Source organism: Lissotriton helveticus, chromosome 10 (assembly GCF_964261635.1).
Source record: "Lissotriton helveticus chromosome 10, aLisHel1.1, whole genome shotgun sequence".
Classification (NCBI taxonomy): Eukaryota; Metazoa; Chordata; class Amphibia; order Caudata; family Salamandridae; genus Lissotriton; species Lissotriton helveticus.
This window is the reverse complement of record NC_136071.1, coordinates 229,797,164-229,819,981: the sequence shown is the minus strand read 5'-3', so window position 1 is coordinate 229,819,981 and position 22,818 is coordinate 229,797,164. Positions and strand designations below refer to the sequence as shown.

Sequence of the window (22,818 nt, the reverse complement as noted above, 5' to 3'; positions counted from 1 at the left end):
AATGCAGCTGAAATAAGACACTGGGCTGAGTCCCAAAATACCCGGGGCTGCAGTATAGTGGGTATAGGAGAGAACAGGCGGGTGAAGGGCGCGGGTGTTCCCAATACTGGTTAAGTGACCAGAGGCAGCCCCAGCCGTGAGAGAGGAGGATGGCTCCTTCCTTCAGCAGCAGAGGTTCCCTCAGCATGGACCGTGCAGAGGTGGACCTCCAGCTGCTGACTCACCCCCAAGCGCGGCCGGGTTCACGGCCAGTCTAAGGCGACGGCTGCACTCAGACCTCGGATCACGTGACTCGGTCCCTGCTTATAAGACAGCGAGAGCTGCGCCGAGTGTTGGAATAAAGGCATAAAAGAGACGCTTGGAATTATTAAACTATAGAAATGATGGGGGCGTCTGTATAGCATGCCATGCAAATAATGATTTTTCTTCAGTTTTAAACAGCGCGATCATGGCCCTACGGAATCAGAGTGCTTTACATGAGCACAAGATTATTATATTACACGAGGACAGATTTTATTTTGTTAGGCACGGGCGATTAAGTCATTTGCTAGAATCATAGGTGGGAGAGATGACGCTGGAACTCAAACCCGGTACCCCACTTCCGAAGTCGGCTGCTCAGGCAGATAGAACTACTCTACTGTCCGTTTACCTTAAACATGCCCGAAACTCTTCCTTCGTCTATTCATCAATTCTTTGGTCACCAATAATCATTCTATAATGTTTATGGGACTTGTAGTTTAGTTTTTTCGAGTCTTTATAAAGGCCTACAATTCCCAGCATGCAAAGTACGCCACTTTTAACTTGGGCAAAAGTGGCGCACCCGCGGCGCAAGAGGTGTGTAAATAAGCCCCTCTGTTTTCTAACGTCAATCATATTAACGTACTACTATGTCTCTTTAAACAGAACCAGGAAACCTCTATTGCCACACCTGCAGTGCTCACATGGAAGATAGGGGCCACGGGGCTGAAACACAGTTTAATGTAGAATAAGTGATAACATCAAATAAAAAGTGTCCCAAAACACCGTGAATGTAACTGTGGTGTAGAAAAGAAGTTCGAAAACTTTGTATCATCTTGTCTCGTCATTGAGATGACTTCGACAGTATGCCTTCGATTACAGAAAACTGTAATCACGTTAGCGCTGCGAGGCCACCCTAATAGGAGAATGCGTGATACATCTACCTTTAATTATCATATCAGAAATCTCTGATGTCACGAGAACAATGAAACTCCAATCATGAGTACTGTTATGGATCAAGATTAACGAGAGCAGCAAAGAAACGGGTGTAACATTGTGGGGCAGGGCGCAACTATTTCAGCCTGGCTCTCGCGCCCCAAATCTTCACCTGACCCCTTTCTCACGCACGTGCACGCACTTTGCTCAACATGCCGCCCCGAGGAGAACTTACCTCGGTAGCTGGCTCCTGGCTTGTAAAACTCGGGGTCTCCCTCCACCCTCAGGCTGAATTCGTTGTACCCTTCCCTCTGGGTGCCCTGGACGCGGAGGATCCGGCTGCAGTACCCCTCGGACTTGGAGGCTTTTTCCACAGTATCGTCCGTAAACCCAAACGCCGCCCGAGAGGCAGTGAGAGCCAGGAACTGCAGGAGTAGGGTCTGCCATGTATATGCCCTCGCCATGGTATCCGCGAACTTCTGGTCACAGCATGGACCTCGCTGCAGCAGTGGCCCGAACCGGGGGTCCCTCAGAAGCAGCTGGGAGCTGGGTGGGCGCAGCCGGGGCTCAGCAGGCGGCCGGCAGGAGGGAGCGCCGCCGGAGGGTTGGCACAGCAGCAGTACCGAGAGCAGCAGCTGGGAGAGACTCACTCTGCTTAACTCTGATCTCCGCCAGATCCCAGACTCAACTGCTGTTCTGTTTCAGAGGATGCGATTAGCAGCTCCCAATGTTTACTTTGCCGAGCAGAATTCACAGGGTTTAGTGAATTAACAGAGCAGAGCGGGGGCACAGGACAGTCTCCAAGACAGCCAGAAAAGATGCGGGCTGCATGGGCTGAGCTAACAGACTCGAAATGAATCCGCCACATTCCCTGCCAAAGTCTATAGTTACCACAGTGGTGGCGGGCACGAGGAATGCCCCGGTCTTAAGTCCGCGGCAGACACTGCAAACATGCGTTTGTGCTGATGTGCAGGTGGCGAGGCAGCGTCCGTAACGCGCACGGAGGGCAAGTGCAGACTCTGCACAGTGACTTAATGAGTCCACCACTTTAAGACAAGCCCGCCCTTAAATGTATGTCACTGAGAAACAAGCGGCACTTCAAACGATCGAGAAAGCGATCATATTGTTAAACGAGACGAGAGCGCGATGGAGGAGAGCTCGGGGGCGTGTTTTTCGTGGTCTCCCCTTCCAATTGGCTGGAAGGTAAAATTCCAGCCAATGGGAAGAGGAGAGGAGAGGGCGGGACTTAAAAAAAGACACGGAAACGCCCCGAATCGTGTCGGGACGGGGAAAAGAGTAACGGACACCCATCTCTTCCAATGGCTAGCCTCCTTTTATGGAGCTAGCCAATGGAAGAGAAGGCGGGACCAAAGCCCCAACTGTAGGATCATAAGATTTCGCCCTGCGCGAGCACTGCTGTGCAGTGCTACGGCCAGGGCGAAACCTAAAAACGCTGATATAAAATTCACAGGTAAAAATATACACAAGTATACAGTAAACTGGGTACCAGATGTTTTAGGTGGAAAACACTAAATTTGGAGATAAAGGGTGGCCAGCGAAGCTTTAGTTAGTCTATCAGGGTTTACCAACGACACAAAGCTCTGCTCTACTTGAGCTCTGTAGTGTTTCATTTAACTTAGAGGTCTTGAATGCTCAACATTGCTTCAGTCTGGCACTTATTATGATATTTTTGGGCCTATCATATTCCCTCTGTTTGGAGTGTCATGCCGCCTGTGAATTACCTATGTGGTGCTCAAGGATGGGTAATAATCAGCTTCTGGTTCTTCAGTCTTATCTTTCAAAGGCTCATGTTTTTTTTTTACTATAAGTCGTGCACAAGTAATAAAGTAGTTGCCATACTCTGCAGACTGTAAATGCTCCATAAAAGATTACAAATAATAAATGTTGTTGGACTTGGGCCTTGTGGCAGGTTCACCCCTGAACTTTTTGCCTTGAAGTGTAGCGATTTCTGGTCTTTGCGCACTTTGACACTGTGGCGCAGTGTAAAGTGCGTGCGCTCCCTGAGTGCGTGGAGTGAGACTGGCCTGCCCTGCCCTCCCATAGGAATGCATGGGGAATGTGTCCCTGGTAGTTCCTGATGCGTGAGGCGTGCATGCTTAAGTTTGGTATGTGCGAACTCGTGAGAGTGAATGCTGCGCAACGGTATGTGCGGCGTGTATGTGTCTTGTGCGGAAGCGCCACTTCTAGGAGTTGGCATATTAGTGTAAAATATGCCTGGCGTGTGATTGGCTGGAGCTGGCTGGGATGCCAGGCTCCAGGAAGTCTGTGTGGGTCTGCCCCGGTGGTGAATGGAGAGATTAGCATGAGTGATGTGTGGGAGGAGTGTACCTGTGTCCTGGATGGGCTGGGTTTTCCCCACACAATGCTGGCTCCGCCCCCCTGTGGTGTGACTGATGACCCAAGGCCTGCCAGTGAATAGAGAGGGTGGTTGAGGTAAACAGAGTACTCAAGAACCAGCTGCGACTGGTTCTGCCCCCACCCTGCCCTCAGACAAAGGAAAATGGTGTATAAAAATGGGGCTGTGTCCCCACAGAAGTGTTCTCTTCCAGGATCCTGATAGGAGGGGGCTGCTGCTGGTGGGGCCCAGGAGGGACCGCCATGGGGGCTGTCTCCTGCCCTGTGCGCTGGCCCCTGGGCCCTGCATGCCCCTCCTGATGCCCAGGACCTTCTGCTGTGCCTTTGTCCTTGCCCCAGGGCTGTGGCTGCCCCTAGCGCCCCGTGAGCGCTTTATTTTGCCTGCCTGGGCAGAGCGCTGTTGTTTTCCCTCGGAGGGAAGCGCTCCTGCCCTTTTTGTGCCCCAGAGTGCTTCGTTGCACTTTATTCGTAAATACGGGTGCCACCCCGTTTATTTAATTAATTGACGAGTGCCCACCTCGCTGTTTTGGTTTTTAATTAACCTCGAGGGTGCCCACCCCTCTTTAATGCCCCCGAGATTCACCGCCGCGGCCCGAGCCGCGCTAGAAGACAATGGCCGGGAAAACAGGAAGCCAGGCACTACGGTGCCTGACGCGGGGCGGGACTTCCGGTTTTGGAGGGAAGTCCCGCCTGCCGCTGCGCCCCGATTGGCTGCCTCTGCCACCGGGGAAAGAGGAAGGAAAAAGCCGGCTGAATCCCTGCGGCCTGGGGCTCCCAGGAGTGAGGGAGAGCCCCGGGGCCGCCCCGGAAAGCGAGGAGAGAGAGCCCCGCTGCCAGCCGCCAGACCCGGTGAGTGAGAGAGAGAGGAGGGGCGTCCGGGCACATGGCCGGTGCCCGCCCCTCCCCTCCAGAGCGAGGCTCGTTGTGTGCCGAGGCCCGTGGGGCCTCACCTAATGCCGAGTCCCCCAGAGGGACTCCGCCTGTGTTCTGGGCCCGAGAGGCTCTTGGGCCATACTTTGCTCCGAGGCCCCGAGGGGCTCCCGGCCAAATGTCGTTTCGTGAGCCCTGAGAGGCTCAAGGCCAGTACCGTGTTCGTGAGCCCAGAGTGGCTCTCCAAGTGTTCCTAGGTCCCCCGGAGGGGACCCCACTGCCCAGTTGGCCATATCGAGTTCCCAGAGGGGGGACTCCAGCGAAGGCCCCCACCCTATTCACAAGCCCTGAGAGGCTCCAACGTTCTTTTGAGAGCCCGAGAGGCTCAGGGGGCATTCTTGTTTTACGAGCCCAGAGAGGCTCAAGTGCCAGTTATTCTGAGAGCCAGATGGCTCAATGTGGGACAGTGTTCCCGAGGGGCCAGTGAGGGCCCCTGGCGCAGATTTGTTCCCCAGCTGCGCAGCAATTAGTGGGCAGCTGCACCGTGTAGGTATTTCTTTCCCTAGGGACCTGTACTCTGGACTTTAGGAGTGAGGCGCACTCCTTCATCCCTGGCCTTTCCCCAGCTGCGCAGCACTTAGTGCCAGCTGCAGCGTTTAGGCCCCCTGTTCTGTCCCTCAGCTGCCCAGCAAGTAGTGGGCAGCTGCTACGTTTAGGTTCTGGCGCAGTGGCGCAACCTGGACTTTGTGAGTTCTACGCTAAAGGTTTAGATGCTGTTTTGATCTATGTCCTATTGCTTTTGGGTGTTAGGAAATGTACAATGTGTAGTATGTTTTGCGCACCCTGTGTTCTGCACCTCTGAATGTGTTGTTGATACATTATGTGCCCTGTTCCTTACACCGCTGAACGTGTGTTGATGCGTCATGTGTTCCTTACACCGCTGAATGTAGGTTCTGCATCATGTGTTTTGTCCCCAGGTCTATGCCCCTATGTGTATTGTGATACTGAGGTGGTTGTTCTTGCTAGTGCAGGTGGTGCTAGTAAGGTCCTGGTTCCCTGCGTGACCTGTTCCTAGGGTGGTTAGGATTGCGTAGGGGGGACTTACCAGTTACCAGTGGGTACTGGTTTTGTGCTTTATGTCCTATTTTGTGTTACAGTGATCTTCTGTTATAAGTGATCCCAAGGGCTTGATACTGAGCTTGCCCCCTGACCAGAGTCCCAGGACCAGTGGACTCTATGGTGCCTTCCCTGCCAAATTGATGGGACTTGTCTGATCTCCCTGGGCCCCTGGGGCCTCGCTGAAGTGTGCCTCGCTCGTTCCCCTCGGCAGCTCGTGCCGGCAGCCCGTCCAAGCCTCGAGCCGCGCCGCTCTCCCCCGAGCCGCGCCGCTTCGCTGGGTCGCCCGCATCCTGCCTCCCCCCTCCTCTTCTGAGCCGCACACATTGGTCGCCCCAGAGAAACGCTTGTACTGTGCCGGCAGCCCGTCCAAGCCTCGAGCAGCGCCGCTCTACCCTGAGCCGCGCCGCTTCGCTGGGTCGCCCGCTCAAGCTTACTAAGGAGGTCACTCGCATTATCCCGTGCAACCAGGACGGAAGGTACTGTCTGATAGGCTATGTTCTAAGTTCTAGGCCTACAAGTATTGTATTGTTACTTCTAAAAGTGCTGATTCCTGACAGTGGTCCAGGTGGCACTGTCTTGTAAATAATCCCTTGTAAATTCTGCCCGTGCCTCTGGCACATTGTAAAGTGTGTGTTGTATCTAATGTGTTTTGGTGTAATACAAAGGCTATTTTTATATAACCTTGTGTGGAGTTTCCTTTGTGGTGGGCCTTTGGGTGTTGTTGCTGGGGTGCGTGCGCAAATACTTAGCCTACATCGCCTCCAAGTTTAGCCTTGCTGCTCGCGCCACGTTACCTAGAGGGTGAGTAGGGGTTATCTTGGCGGGTAACTCCCTCTCCCTGACTTGGGGGTGGTGGTCTCTGACTGACTTTGGCGAAAGCCCTGGCCAGCCGGGGATCCCATTTCCAACATTGGCGGCAAGCGGTGGGATAAGGATTTGTGTTTGCGTTGTACCTTAGTAGCAGCTGGCTGCACCACAAAACTCTGCATTTTAGATAAAAACATTTTGGGGATTATTGTATGGAGTTTGCTAAAAATGTCATTTCTGTGGAAATGTGTTTCTTGTGCACTTTGAGTTAGGTGTCCCTAGCTCGGGAGGGTAGATCATCCCCCTAAGTGCAGTGTGTTTTCTGGATTCACCAGAAGGGTGGGATCCAGTGGTGGCAGCATAAGTGTGTCCAGTGCATGTGTCCCCCGTCCCTGCCCTGGAGTAATGGTACCTGTGTCAAGTGTGGTCAGGTTGAGAAGTCAGGGGTGGTAGAAACTGCCTTACCAGTCTGGGGAGGGGTGTGTGTGGATGAATGGTGTGTGGCACTGGACGTGTTTGTAAGTTCTCTGGATGGGGAGCTTGCTGAATGCTAGTTTTGCTCAGATATTTAAGTCCTGTGTGTTGAACTTTTCCCAAGAACGTCTGCAGATAGTGGAGCCTGCTTTTTGATTTCTGTAGTCTGTTGAGAGACAGAATTTTGGAGTTGGTAATGTTCTGGGAGGAGAGAGGCATAGGGGATGGAGTGATTCCAAAAGGAGTGTCTGAGGTGTCTTCCAGCCCAGCGTGGTGGAAGAGGTTCAGTGTAGCCCAGCTAGGTCTCGGTGTAGGGGCTCACGTCCTGTCTCAAGAGGAGAAGGAGTGGGCGGGACTGCATGTCTCCAGGTGCCCGAAACCCAGTGTCAGGGCCTGGAGTGTTTCTGAAGGGAACATCAGGTCGGGGGCCTAGGCTGTACCAATAGGTCATTTGAGGAGGATCTTCCAGAGTGTCTGGAGAACGTGGAACCTCTGTAACCAGGGTTCCAGTAGTTCTGGTGTCTGGCAGTACCGCTCCAGTTGGGAGGGTGCAGAAGTCCAGATGGAGGGGTGCGAGGGGGATAGGTTCCCCAGTGGAAGAACCAGTGGGTCAGGGGCCAGCCAGAAGGGTTGTGTCGCCAGGGAGTGACCATGGTGATGCCACTTCTGTCCTGAGTGTCAGGCAGACTTGTACACGACACATTAGTTGTGTCACCCTCAATGAAGTCCTGGTGCGCCAGGCATCTGACCAAAGGGTACGTCCCTCGGTTGGGGAGCCAGTAGCCGGTGTTTCCGGATCTGGACGTAAGGGCAACTGTATGTAGTGTCCTGAAGTTACAAGAGGGAACTCCTGCCTGAAGAGAAGGAACCAGGTAAGCTGTATGGGGTATTGACCTGCAGTGGTTGCCTTGCTGCTGAAGGAGGAGAGAAAGTCTTAGATTTTTGTTTTCAACTTGTAGAAGTCCTGGTGCGCCAGGCATCTAACCAAAGGGTAGCGTCCCTAGGTTAGGGAGCCAGGTTCAGGTGTTGCCTGTCCTGGACGGCAGGGCGACTGTAGCCAGTGTCCTGGCCGGTTTGTCTTCTGGGGTACCCCTATGAACACAGGTGGGGCTCATCTTAAGTGAAGAGACCCTGTGTTTCCCAGAAGGGGTGGTACAGGCCTAGCAGGGATCTTTAGGGTTCTTGGCTGAGTGTTGTGGTACTACCCTGAGAGCAGGTGGGGCCTACCTTAAGTGGAGGGACCCTGTTCTACAGTGGGAGGGTGCAGAACTCTGGAAGGGGGTCAGAGGAAGTCTGACCCCTGTGCATCCGGTGAATTTGAATCCCAGGTGGTAAACCAGTTAAGGGAGCTGTGACTCTGTCATGACCAGCCTGGTGTCCTGTAGGCACCGCACTGAGCCGCGTCTGCCTTCGGCCGCGCAGTCTATGCCGCTCGCCGTCCCCGTCTCGACGCGGTGCGCGAGCCGCCGCCTGCGCCGCATCTGGCAACCCGCAAAGTGCAACGCCTTACTACACCGTTCTTGTGCTGGTCTGACTGTGGTCACTGCTGCTGAGGAAGTCAGGTCCTAAACTGGTGGGAGAGTTGTGTTCTGGAGGGTGCTTCAGAAGTAGAGGTAGGGTGGGGCATTCTTGCCCGTGACCTCTGGTCAGCCTGAGGGTGCGGACCCTAGGTTGAAGGATCAGTGGTAGTTTGGAACTACGCTGAGAAAGGGAGTGGAGAATGGCTATTGTAGGCCAGGGGTTACTACCCCCCACTCTGTGTATTGGCAAGGACCAGTGGTATCTAGGTGGCCTAGGGCCTGGTCCTAGCCGTGGACAGCTAAGGAGTACCAGTGGGGTAGCCTAGTTGGGCCTGTGTTTTTTTTTAAGGATGTGCTTGTCTTATGGATCAACTTGGCGTAGAACCGGAGGGTGTCCCTGCAGTGCGGGCCCGCGTCCGTGTTCTATCGCCCTAAGCAGGGAAGTCCATCACGGTGGTGATTGGCCTCCCCTGCGTTTTGGCTGGAAGGGGGTTGTGTTGGACTTGGGCCTTGTGGCAGGTTCACCCCTGAACTTTTTGCCTTGAAGTGTAGCGATTTCTGGTCTTTGCGCACTTTGACACTGTGGCGCAGTGTAAAGTGCGTGCGCTCCCTGAGTGCGTGGAGTGAGACTGGCCTGCCCTGCCCTCCCATAGGAATGCATGGGGAATGTGTCCCTGGTAGTTCCTGATGCGTGAGGCGTGCATGCTTAAGTTTGGTATGTGCGAACTCGTGAGAGTGAATGCTGCGCAACGGTATGTGCGGCGTGTATGTGTCTTGTGCGGAAGCGCCACTTCTAGGAGTTGGCATATTAGTGTAAAATATGCCTGGCGTGTGATTGGCTGGAGCTGGCTGGGATGCCAGGCTCCAGGAAGTCTGTGTGGGTCTGCCCCGGTGGTGAATGGAGAGATTAGCATGAGTGATGTGTGGGAGGAGTGTACCTGTGTCCTGGATGGGCTGGGTTTTCCCCACACAATGCTGGCTCCGCCCCCCTGTGGTGTGACTGATGACCCAAGGCCTGCCAGTGAATAGAGAGGGTGGTTGAGGTAAACAGAGTACTCAAGAACCAGCTGCGACTGGTTCTGCCCCCACCCTGCCCTCAGACAAAGGAAAATGGTGTATAAAAATGGGGCTGTGTCCCCACAGAAGTGTTCTCTTCCAGGATCCTGATAGGAGGGGGCTGCTGCTGGTGGGGCCCAGGAGGGACCGCCATGGGGGCTGTCTCCTGCCCTGTGCGCTGGCCCCTGGGCCCTGCATGCCCCTCCTGATGCCCAGGACCTTCTGCTGTGCCTTTGTCCTTGCCCCAGGGCTGTGGCTGCCCCTAGCGCCCCGTGAGCGCTTTATTTTGCCTGCCTGGGCAGAGCGCTGTTGTTTTCCCTCGGAGGGAAGCGCTCCTGCCCTTTTTGTGCCCCAGAGTGCTTCGTTGCACTTTATTCGTAAATACGGGTGCCACCCCGTTTATTTAATTAATTGACGAGTGCCCACCTCGCTGTTTTGGTTTTTAATTAACCTCGAGGGTGCCCACCCCTCTTTAATGCCCCCGAGATTCACCGCCGCGGCCCGAGCCGCGCTAGAAGACAATGGCCGGGAAAACAGGAAGCCAGGCACTACGGTGCCTGACGCGGGGCGGGACTTCCGGTTTTGGAGGGAAGTCCCGCCTGCCGCTGCGCCCCGATTGGCTGCCTCTGCCACCGGGGAAAGAGGAAGGAAAAAGCCGGCTGAATCCCTGCGGCCCGGGGCTCCCAGGAGTGAGGGAGAGCCCCGGGGCCGCCCCGGAAAGCGAGGAGAGAGAGCCCCGCTGCCAGCCGCCAGACCCGGTGAGTGAGAGAGAGAGGAGGGGCGTCGGGGCACATGGCCGGTGCCCGCCCCTCCCCTCCAGAGCGAGGCTCGTTGTGTGCCGAGGCCCGTGGGGCCTCACCTAATGCCGAGTCCCCCAGAGGGACTCCGCCTGTGTTCTGGGCCCGAGAGGCTCTTGGGCCATACTTTGCTCCGAGTCCCCGAGGGGCTCCCGGCCAAATGTCGTTTCGTGAGCCCTGAGAGGCTCAAGGCCAGTACCGTGTTCGTGAGCCCAGAGTGGCTCTCCAAGTGTTCCTAGGTCCCCCGGAGGGGACCCCACTGCCCAGTTGGCCATATCGAGTTCCCAGAGGGGGGACTCCAGCGAAGGCCCCCACCCTATTCACAAGCCCTGAGAGGCTCCAACGTTCTTTTGAGAGCCCGAGAGGCTCAGGGGGCATTCTTGTTTTACGAGCCCAGAGAGGCTCAAGTGCCAGTTATTCTGAGAGCCAGATGGCTCAATGTGGGACAGTGTTCCCGAGGGGCCAGTGAGGGCCCCTGGCGCAGATTTGTTCCCCAGCTGCCCAGCAATTAGTGGGCAGCTGCACCGTGTAGGTATTTCTTTCCCTAGGGACCTGTACTCTGGACTTTAGGAGTGAGGCGCACTCCTTCATCCCTGGCCTTTCCCCAGCTGCGCAGCACTTAGTGCCAGCTGCAGCGTTTAGGCCCCCTGTTCTGTCCCTCAGCTGCCCAGCAAGTAGTGGGCAGCTGCTACGTTTAGGTTCTGGCGCAGTGGCGCAACCTGGACTTTGTGAGTTCTACGCTAAAGGTTTAGATGCTGTTTTGATCTATGTCCTATTGCTTTTGGGTGTTAGGAAATGTACAATGTGTAGTATGTTTTGCGCACCCTGTGTTCTGCACCTCTGAATGTGTTGTTGATACATTATGTGCCCTGTTCCTTACACCGCTGAACGTGTGTTGATGCGTCATGTGTTCCTTACACCGCTGAATGTAGGTTCTGCATCATGTGTTTTGTCCCCAGGTCTATGCCCCTATGTGTATTGTGATACTGAGGTGGTTGTTCTTGCTAGTGCAGGTGGTGCTAGTAAGGTCCTGGTTCCCTGCGTGACCTGTTCCTAGGGTGGTTAGGATTGCGTAGGGGGGACTTACCAGTTACCAGTGGGTACTGGTTTTGTGCTTTATGTCCTATTTTGTGTTACAGTGATCTTCTGTTATAAGTGATCCCAAGGGCTTGATACTGAGCTTGCCCCCTGACCAGAGTCCCAGGACCAGTGGACTCTATGGTGCCTTCCCTGCCAAATTGATGGGACTTGTCTGATCTCCCTGGGCCCCTGGGGCCTCGCTGAAGTGTGCCTCGCTCGTTCCCCTCGGCAGCTCGTGCCGGCAGCCCGTCCAAGCCTCGAGCCGCGCCGCTCTCCCCCGAGCCGCGCCGCTTCGCTGGGTCGCCCGCATCCTGCCTCCCCCCTCCTCTTCTGAGCCGCACACATTGGTCGCCCCAGAGAAACGCTTGTACTGTGCCGGCAGCCCGTCCAAGCCTCGAGCAGCGCCGCTCTACCCTGAGCCCCGCCGCTTCGCTGGGTCGCCCGCTCAAGCTTACTAAGGAGGTCACTCGCATTATCCCGTGCAACCAGGACGGAAGGTACTGTCTGATAGGCTATGTTCTAAGTTCTAGGCCTACAAGTATTGTATTGTTACTTCTAAAAGTGCTGATTCCTGACAGTGGTCCAGGTGGCCCTGTCTTGTAAATAATCCCTTGTAAATTCTGCCCGTGCCTCTGGCACATTGTAAAGTGTGTGTTGTATCTAATGTGTTTTGGTGTAATACAAAGGCTATTTTTATATAACCTTGTGTGGAGTTTCCTTTGTGGTGGGCCTTTGGGTGTTGTTGCTGGGGTGCGTGCGCAAATACTTAGCCTACATCGCCTCCAAGTTTAGCCTTGCTGCTCGCGCCACGTTACCTAGAGGGTGAGTAGGGGTTATCTTGGCGGGTAACTCCCTTGCCCTGACTTGGGGGTGGTGGTCTCTGACTGACTTTGGCGAAAGCCCTGGCCAGCCGGGGATCCCATTTCCAACAAATGTCTTATCTAATATTTGGTGTGGGTAAATGATATGTTTGTAATCATATTTAGTACACTCACACAAATATTAGGTGAATCCCAAGTTCCCTGTGTAATTATTAACAAATGGTAAACAGTAGAAACTAATATTAACCAAATATCGGAGGAATGGTAAGGCTCTGTTGCAGTGACGGCTGGTGGAATTTGAAACTGGTGAGGCGTATGCAGAACGAATCAACGCATGCAAGCGCAGCAAGCGAGCCCGACGGCAATAAGGGAGGTTCGGGGGGTGCAACTTTGCAGAACGAATTTCAGAATAACACAACAGCAAAAGGCATAGTTATAAGAGCGCAGCTTAACATGATAGGCCAATGTTCCTTATATTAACACTTACCTACATCTATAACACAGCGAACTAAACTAACCTACCTAACATAGAGTAACATGGCAGCACAAATAGTAGCATTAGATAAGAGTTCACAATTGCAGTACTAGTGGACATTGCATAAACGCAAAGGGCAACACCAAAGCGCACAGAGTATTGGTCATTTTTAGTCACTGAATTATATTTTAGGCGCTTACTGCTCAAGACGAGATTGGGCCCCCCTGCGTATCGGCTAACTTCTTCCCTACCTCGATCCTCTCGTCATCTCTCTGTCCTTCTGCCCTGCACTTCATATTCATCTGCTTCTGTTTGACTCGCTTCCTCTCCGTGTCCTTCTTTGTAACTTTCTAGCAGTGGGGTACCACCAGAGCGTAACAAGCCCTAATTCAAACAAGGAAAACAAATGTGCTCCCCATCTCCTGGCACAGCAGTAAAAGACAGCCACATTTTGGGTGCATTGTGCCCTTCACACTTCTTGCCCTGTGCCAGTGTACCTGCTTCAAGAATTGTACGTTCGTCCCAGCGTGCTACTTCCCCACACCAATCCCACGTCTTGTTGTTTTTATCAACCTAGTTACCTTGTTTTTTCTCAGCTCACTACCTTTCTCCTTCACTATCTTTTTATCCATTGTCCCTCCCTCACCGTTCTCTGCCTAGCTGCTTTGCTACCTTATTACATGACTCAGAGTCAATAATGCATGCCACAGGCACCTCTGCAGTGCCCCTGCTCAGGAGATGGCGTCGAGAGGAGGCCAGCCTTCATGAAATGTCATAGACCCCTCGTCAAACCACACAGAGCAGGCCCACCATTTTGTGACACATGCTGATCTCACTTCCCGTCTAACCTTTACCTTCTTCAAGCTATTTTATTTACTCCACTGCTTCTTTAACTCACACAGCTTTCTCCTCACCGACCGAGGCCCCTGCCCTCCCGCACCCCCTCTGCTCCGATCTCTGAGGCACAGAATACCGTGCAGGTCATTCTCTTTCTCTCTCACCACACCACATTAAAGTTCCTGGCGCTGGATAAGCATTAAGCAATGCAAAACTGTCGCGTGTGCAGCAGTCTGAAATAATTGGATTAGCTTGAAATATATCATCTAAATTGCGACGGCCCCAGGTCAGACAGTCACCCACCTACGAACGAGACCCTTTTGGTGAGTTCTCACCAGCCACTGCACCATGTAACAGTATGTTCATAAATCCCACAGTCGCGGCCTGCATTACGGGCGGGTGGAGGGGGGGGGGTTGGAAATGGGAATTAAAGTTCTGCGTGGGGTTTGTGAGTATTCAGAAATAGAATGGCGCACAACAGGTAGTGGTTTGGTCAAGAGAAATGTTAGTTTGTAGTTGGTGCAACAGGATCAGAGAGAACCCTAAACTCTGAAAATCAGGGGTGGAGGAAATCCTTGCCTGTGGTTAATTGTAAGCAAAGTCCGATGCACACAACAAATGAGTGTGATGTGAATGATCACCAACAAGTAACAAGGATGGAGTCGCACAGATGTGTTCTTATTGTGTCATTTTATTGGAATACATATATTAGGAACATGAGACCAGCCATATATCATCTAAATTGCGACGGCCCCAGGTCAGACAGTCAACCACCTACGAACGAGACCCTTTTTGGTGAGTTCTCACCAGCCACTGCACCATGTAACAGTATTTTCATAAATCCCACAGTCGCTGCCTGCATTACGGGCGGGTGGAGGGGGGGGGGGGTTGGAAATGGGGTCGCACTCGCGACGACCTGAGGGGATGAGGGGGGAGGCGGGAGGGGTTTGGGAACAAAACGAAGAAATATATATAAAATAAAATAAGTAAACTAAACTTACCATCCGGAGACTCCGTCCCGACTCCCGCCGTCCTCGTTTCCAAGTCCTGCAGCACGTCATCAGGAAGGCGGCGCGGCAGGCAGCTTCCCTCTCCACCGCCGCGTTTTTGATTGATGCGGCCGGCTGCCCCACCTACGTCATTTTCTCTCTGTATGCTGCTGCTGCAGCATACAGAGAGAACAGGGAGAGTGAGTGGGTGGTGTTACTCGAGGGCAGGGGGGAGTGGCTTGGGGGAGTGGATTTCCCACTGTTGTTAATAGTGTCTGTTTGGGCGGCCTCAGGCTGCCCAAACTGTCAGTCTTAACAACAGTGGGCAAGCCACTCCCCCAAGCCACTCCCCCTGCCCTCGAGTAACACACCGCCCACTCTAAACCAGGAAGTTCTGCTTTCTCGCCGTGCGAGAAGGCAGAAACAAATCACAAATGGTAGTTATATTATGGCAATAACTACCATTTGTTTCTGCCTTCTCGCACGGCGAGAAAGCAGGGGGGCGGCGCCCAAACGCCCCCATGGAGGAACCGCCACTGCTCTGTTGGGTGGTAGGCAGCCCTCCCCATGGATAGTTACTGGTTGCGATTCTGCACCAGTTTGTAGTTTGATGGCACCGAGCTTCCCTTGCAGGCCAATGTCAGGCAAGGGTGGTGGTTGTGATACCATCTCTGAACCATTGTAGGAGAAAAGGAGGATGGTTCAGTCCCGGCCGCTATGAGGACCATGACAGGTTTCCGCTTGGGCTCTATGTGTATCCGTTGATGCCAGTAAGCATCCGATTTCTTGTTTAAGAGGTTGGTAAGGTTGTTGCAGATGCATGCTGTTGTGGTCAGAAGTCGAAGTGCATGAAAAAAAGTATGGGAGCTGTGATGCTGTGCGCAAATGGGGGCACGGTGAGTGAGTGGGGGCCAGGTCAAAGGCATGGCCAAAATAACGAAATATTCTGTAACTTTTTTCGGTCTTTCGCCTTCCAGTAACTACATATAAAATGCAGTACAGCATGAAAAATAAATGCAGTCAAAGTAATCACTGGGGAAGGCACTATCGTACATTATGCAACCTCTATTAGTTAATGCACTGGAGAGGTCTGTGTGTAACTAGAGAGCCACACAATTAAACCCTGCTTTGTGCTGTGGAGAATAGTGACTTGTGTATGTTTAGTGCTACGAGGTCCCAGTCTGTGATATAAAGCACTGTCAACATATAAGTCATTATTTTAAACTTACATTACAGACAGTAGAATATAGGCTGCTATAAAATGCACAAAAGGTTTAAGATAAATAAGGGCTTCTAAGATAAAGATTTTAGTAATACCCACACTGTCAGGTACGGCCGGCACAGGTAACAGCAGTAGGGTGGCGTGTGGGGGGGGGGGTGGGGGGGGAGTGGATAGATGACAGGATAGGGAAAGTAAAATAAAAGAAATAAAACCACTTACCTTGCGCTCACCCCAACCCCGACTCGGAGACGCAGCGAGTGCAAGGAAAGTGGGTTTATAATTTTTTTTATTTTACTTTCCCTATCCTGTCTGTCCACTCTGACACCCCCCACCGCCCCACTCTACCGCTGTTACCTGTGCCGGCTGCGCCTGCACGCTGTATGTAGTGCAATTTTTTTCATGACTGTTCTTTAAAAGTACACACTTTACAGCTCAACTGCCAACTCCCTTGGAATACTATTAAAAAAGAATACATCTTTGTTATCAGCAGCCTTCAAGTGATTTCATCAATTAAAACCAATACCGGCTTACATTTGCAGATTAACCAGTTGCGCACATTTACATTTCTTTCGGGCAAGCAGGCACCCTGGCAAGAGGCTTGTTTAGCTCTCTGGCCCTTCCTCGGTTTTACAGTCCTGGAGAGAGCGCCTGCCTTACACTCCAGTTAAAGCATTTCAACTGTCGGAATTAAGCTTTCAGGGACGGTTGCCTTTTCATAAAAAGTAGGGGAGCTGTTTTTCTTAAATTAAAAAAAGCATGGGTGCATCGTGCCCCTCAGATCCTGCCCACTTCGACCACTGGCTATGGTCTAGTGTATATTCATCAGAGGTTGCCTCAGAGGTGGAGGGGCTGCTGCAGCAAGTCCTGCTCCTTCACCTCTTCTTCGTCGCTGTAGAAGCATTGGAGTAGCTCTGAGGTTTCTGGTCTCTCTAGGGCTTTGATTTGGGCCTACCAAACTACCTTTGTTCATCATTATAGCATGCAGTTTTGGAGCTATCAATATGACCTTAATGGTACTTTCATCTGTCGATTTCTGATACTTTAAGGTACATAATGTACAATTAATAATCAGTGGGTCTCTATAGGCCCAAACTGTTTTATCAGCTAAGGTTAGGTGATGGTCAGTCGGGGACTTCAGGTGGTGGGGGGGCTGAAATGTGTTTGGGTGGGCTGTCTGTGGGTTGTGTATAGGTTGGCTGCTCGTTGTTTGTGGAAGGCATAGGCTGCGAGGGCCAAGTTCCCATTTCAGTATGGCCTGGTATGTTAAGTGCAGATTGATTGAGGGTTAATTTGTTAGTTGCAGGCTGGCTGAAAATCGAGTATAACTTATTATTTATGTGCTAATTAGCTGTGGTTGATGGGATGGCTTATGGCTGGGATTGAGTTTTGTATGGGTTGACTGTGGCCTGTTTTATTCAGTAGATTGATGGTTTGCTGAGGGCGGATGGAGTTGGTTCACTGTGGGTTGATAATGAGTACAGCAGGGGTTTGTCTCTTCCCCGATAATTAACCTATGGTTCCTTTCCTGCTCTTCCAGATTAAGGCTGAGGCTCGCAGGGTGGCAGAAGAAGAACGGAGAAGAATTGAGAAGGTAAATCCTAGTGGCCCAAAAATATTAGTTATGCATAACATGACAAATTCAGTTGTCTCCAAAGGTTTCACTATAGGCGGTAGGACAAGGCCTCTGATATTCCTCATATGTTTATTTGAAAAGAATGGGGAGAATGTCTTAGAGATAAAGTTTATTATCAGACTGATCGACTTATGTGTTTGATTTGTTTTGGGAAGTATGCTGTAAATAATCATTTATGAAAATGAATATTTGCTTTTTGAAGTAATGATTTACAAAGGAGATGTAAAGAGGAATGTCCTCTGAAATGCTCAGGAGTAATATCTGGTATCATTATTTTGTTTATTGAGTAAACTGATTGTTATATACTTAATGAACCGATTCAAAGAAGCAACAACAAACTAAATGGAAAAAGAAAGAATTGTAAAATGTAGATATGATTTTAGAGTGACTGCAATAATTGATATGATCTTTATCTTGGCGCACAAATATAAAAAAATACTCACACTGGTCTGTTTTTTCTTTTTTTTTTTAAACATCTGTTTATTCATTTTTATATTTTGTTGTGCTTATATACATGTTAGATGTATAACGCTTGCTTGACTTTACAGGAGGTTAACAGTCTTGATTTACTCCAATTATTTGTTACAGCCATGCTTTCACATTTTCACATATTGTGTGTCGCTTCAGCAAAGTTACCAATGACTACGTATATATTCAGCCAGGCTTTAAATCTGTTAAGTCCTCCAAATAACCAACTGTGCAACAGGTTTTAGCATGAATAACAAGAACTTCAATTTCGTTTCACCGCATGATATGAGTTGACTATGGCTTACAGTTCCCCCTTAGATTTAGACAATACTATAGCATCGAAGCAGATATTGTGTGCAGCATTACACATACAGCTCGCTGCTGTTGGGTATTTTCAGTTGATTTATTTCTGAGATGGGTGGGATGCATCGCACTTGCAGCAAGCAGGACATGCGCTGCTAATGTGGTACTTTTAATGTGTAAATGGGTATTGCGTGCATGATGGTATGTACCGTCACTACCGCACTGTACCAGCAGTCCCTTCCCCCAACTCTCCAATCCCAGGAGCCATAATAAGCAGGTGTGTGGGGGTAGGAGAGGTAATACTGCAGGCCTACCCTGTCTCAGGGAGGGACTACTGGTTGCGACCTCCCATCGTGAATGGTGGCTCCAGGGGAGGCAGGAGCTGGGGTCCTCACACCACCCTCTAGTGACCTTTGAAACTCCTGCAGTATGGCTTCACTTTGTGCTGTGATAGGTACTGTTTAGAGGCCACAGGTGTCTTCTACGCGGAGCGCTTTGGCCTTTGCCCCCTGCCCTACCCCATACTAGAAGCGATTGACTCCACACTTATGCCACAGGGGAGTCTGTTTTTTCCCACTTTTTGGCTATCAGGCGCTTTGCGGTTAACATGCCTGGATTGAGAAAGCGGGAAGTGGCTTTTAGCTTCTTGCCTCTAGGGTAGTGGGGCAGTATGCATTCCTCTCAAGTGTGCTCCAGCCGGCGATCAGTGGATCACAGATTTGATTCCAGTAAGTGTGCAAGGATGAGCAGGTCCACAGCATGTGTAGCAAGACAGCTCCTAGGTGCTTACATCTGGGGCACACCCCACCTTTCCTCCCATAGAACTTGTTAATTTTTTCCGGAGTGAGATAGGCCCTCTGGGGTATATAGTGTTGGATAAGCCTAAAGCGTGAGTTAAGCAGAATGTGCGTAGGGCTGAGCAGCACCTCTGTCCATTCCCTGCCAGTGAATGGGCATCCCCTATCTGCCTCCCATTTCTGTCTAACGAGCGCTATGCCCATGACATGTAAGTATTGCACAGTAAGATGCGTGGGCTGCTCTGCACTCATATCTCCCCATCTACCTCTAAGTGTTGCTAGAATTGAGTAATATTGTAAGAACTGCCCAGGTGGTAGTTTGTACGCCTCCGTCAACTCCTCATATGGGAGAAGCGCCCCATCTTGATAAAGTTCTCCCGCATCTGTACCCCAGCAGCTAGCCAGGTCTCCAATTCTGCAGCAATTACTGGACCGTCTCTATGAGGTGTACTCTAATGGCAGAGTCAGTGGATACTGAGTTGTTGTGCGTGTTATATACAAACTTCTATGTTATACTTTATGAGCGACTTGAAGCAGAAGCTGCGATGTCAAATATTATTGTTGCATGTTAGGAATCGCTAGGCCTCCTCCGTTAGATGAATGAATGAATGAATAACTTTATTGTTTGGTTACTCAAAACCATTACATGAAAAACAAACGCATAAAAAAGATTACAAAAGTTAAAATAGGCAATGTGTTAGCAAAATAGTCTATGCATCTACGGAGTCTCTATTCATTTGAGCCCTGAGTGGCCATCAACTTAGACCGTGTCTCTTGAATGAACTTGCCAAATGAGGCCATGTCTTTTACTGTGGACAATGTATACAATTGATGGACCGCCTCCTTTGCGGTGCGGGTCCCCGCTTGTCTTAGAATGGGCCTGAGGTAAAGACTGCCTGCTGCCCGCAGGGCTGGGCAGCAAAATAGCAGATGAGCATGGGACTCACGTTTGTAATTGCAGAGCCTGCATTCCAATGCACCCAATTCTGCCCGTTCAACGGCGTATAGTTCTTTAAGGGGCAGAGGGTGTAGTCTGTAGGCTAGAATATTATGGAGAGCTGCGCGGCCCACAGCCTGCGTGAGATGGTGTTTGGGATTATACACAATGTGCGGCAGGCATAGGGTCTCGTGCAGGTCTCTTGTCACTAATGACTCCAAATCCAATTCGCGGGAGCGAACCCGAACTTGTTTCTTGATTGCGTTTTTGATCGCCGTGTAGTTGACTAGTTCGGGGTCCCAAAGCTCAATGGCCAGGTTGAGGCGAACTTTTGCCGCGGTAAGGGTAGCTGACCAAGGATTCCCGGGTTCCATAAAGATATATTTCAGAACTGCCTTAAGTGTCTTATCTTTTGCAGCTGTAGCAAGGTAATAGTATTTACTTCTGGCCGCCATCTCTTCCAGATTTTGTTGGTTGAGCGTGAATTCTAGGCGGATAAGGGTGTTTCTAGTACACTTCGGTAGGTGAAATATTCTTTTGTATGCTCTGCAATGAATTTTTTCAAGTTCCTTGTTGAGTTTGCCCGGGTACCCTTGCTGAGTGTAGTTGAGGGCCGGCATTAATTTAGCCTTTAATACTCTTTGAATAGCCGTTGTAGATGGGCTGTGTAAGGAAGCTTGTAATTTGCAGAGTGCATAAGTGATGGTTTTCCCTTTGCCTTGGATTTTCTTTAACTGGGCGCCGGAGAGACCTGACCCGTGGTAGCAGACTCCCAGGTAGGTATATCACTGTGTACTTTCCAAGGAGAGATGGCCAAGGTTCCATTTTGCTCGTTTTTTATGTCGGTAGTGCCCAAAAATAACTATTTTAGACTTGGAAGGATTTGCCACCAACCTGTTTTCGTTGTTGTATGTTGCCAGGGCGGTCAGCATCTTTTGTAGTCCTATTTTAGTGTGGTCCAGCAGTACCAGATCGTCAGCGTACTGCATAAACTGGATTTTTATCCCCCCACTCCTTGGGGTTGCTAGGGCTGCCCCCAACAGGGCTGTCTCCATGTCTGCTGTATACAGATTGAACAGCAGTGGCGCTAACACGCACCCTTGCTTTAGACCTCAGACCGTGTCGATTTTCTCAGATGCGGAATCACTCGAGAGTTTAATTCTAACCCACGTTTTTTGATAGAGTGACTGAATCGCTCTCAGCAGGGTCGGACTGATGTTCCATTGTGCCAGCTTTCTCCATCAAATTGCGCGGTCTACCCCATCGAAAGCGGCAGAGTAATCGATGAAGCAGGCGAATAAAGGGAGGGTTTTACGCGACCGAGCTTGATAGGCCAAATAGGAAAGTGCAGTGATGTTATCCACGGTCGAAGACCCGGGTCTAAAGGCAGTTTGGCAGAAAGGCAGAAGGCCTTCTTCACACGCCCAATCAGCGAGGTCAGTCAATATTGCACTAGCATAGGCTTTGCCCTCGATGTCCAAGAGGGCAATCAGTCTGTAGTTGGACGGGTCTGATTTAGGCCCCTTCTTATGGATTGGGTGTAAAAGCGAGCCTCTCCAGGAATCTGGCACATCCCTCAAGAGCCAGCATTCATCATATAGGTGGGACAGATTTTCGGACCAGAATTCGATGTTCGCTTTAAACAATTGGCCAGGAAGACCATTTGGGCCTGGTGCGCCATTGTTCCTGATTTTTTTTAGGATTTTTGAGACTAGCAATTTACAAGGCAAAGCATTCTTATCAGTGGTGAAGTATGGCTCGTCTTTTACTATCGGTCCATTGTTTGACGGTGAGGCCAGTTTGTCTTCGTTGTATAGAGCTTTTACGTGGGCTACCCAGGTTGAAGCCTCAAGGGAGTTTTCTCTATGATTAGTGCCTCGGCCAAGATTACTTAGGTAGCTCCAGAATTCTTGTGTTTTCCCGGGGCTCAGCAGGTCAAAGATCTTCAGCCATTGTCCGTCGCAGTATTCGCGTTTTGCAGCCCACACTTTCTTGGAATGGCTTTTTGCAGCCTCTTGTAGTTGGTTTTTATCTGAGGCTGTGCCATTTTTACGAAAAGCTTTTCGTTTCATATTCAAGTGTTTAGCACTATTTTTGATTACCCGGTTGAATCCGAGTGCAGCTGGTGGGTGCCAATGGGGAGTCCTGTTTGAATCCTCTCGAAGTATCGCCGCTAATGTCCCAGTGATGCCATCCCATGTTATTATAGCGCCCTTCTTCTGTTCACACGGTGGCCAACCCGCCCACGAATTTATTCAGTTATTAAATTTGGAGGTCGTTGCGTGCCCCCATTTAATTCTTCTGGGGAGCTTTATCAGTTCGTCTCCGTCAGCAGCCCCCATGCATTGCAGCTTGTGGCGTATTTCTGCTGTCAGGTTCAAAGCGATTGTTAGGGCGGCATGGTCGCTGTCACTCCGCGGATGGACTGTATAATCTGACATTAGGGATTGCAGTTTGTCGCTTAAAATGATATAATCGATCGTCGTCTGGTTATTATACGTGGGGGCGACAAAAACCCCTGGATTGTTCTTTATATGGACTGAATGTGCTGTGGCCAGTTTGTACGATTTTAATAGTTCGTTCATTGCCTTAGTAGCACCAGACTGGTGGTTTTTTATGCTCAAGACTGTGGAAAAGTAAATTTTGCCATGTTCTGTGTCCCTACGTGTCCTCCATCCTATGTTGTATGTGCATGATTAATATGCATATTTATTCCCCATGATCGATTAAAGACGCAATTACAGTTGTGTCCATCTCCAGTATGCCAGTTTCCAGTTCTCGTGAAAGCTACGAGTATTAGGCCTATGTAAAGCTACGTTGCCACGTGTCTCAGTGTGCACGTTATTTCATTGTAAAGTCCCCGTTTCTAGGCCTCAAAAGGGCCCGGACTCAGATTCAGCTCCTGTTTTCTGAACCCTCGCTGAGGAGCGATACAGCCCCCACCTATATCCCTGACCCTTCACTTACTTCCTGCCTCACAGTGCCCGGCTCGGCCTGGCTCTGCCTCCAGTCTGCCAAGAGTATGTTATGATTCTAGTTATCAGTCCAGCCCTCCTTCTCTGCA

At 50.9% G+C, this 22,818-nt stretch overlaps 1 protein-coding gene across 1 annotated transcript in view; it reads left to right on the top strand.

Annotated features, from left to right (window-relative positions):
* MYO15A (myosin XVA) overlaps positions 1 to 22,818 on the top strand; it is a 1,426,381-nt gene that overhangs the window by 399,900 nt on the left and 1,003,663 nt on the right. Inside the window, exon 24 of the mRNA XM_078662701.1 lies at positions 17,154 to 17,207. Within this exon, the coding sequence (XP_078518827.1) occupies positions 17,154 to 17,207 (54 nt within the window). The remainder of the gene's footprint in view (positions 1 to 17,153; positions 17,208 to 22,818) is intronic.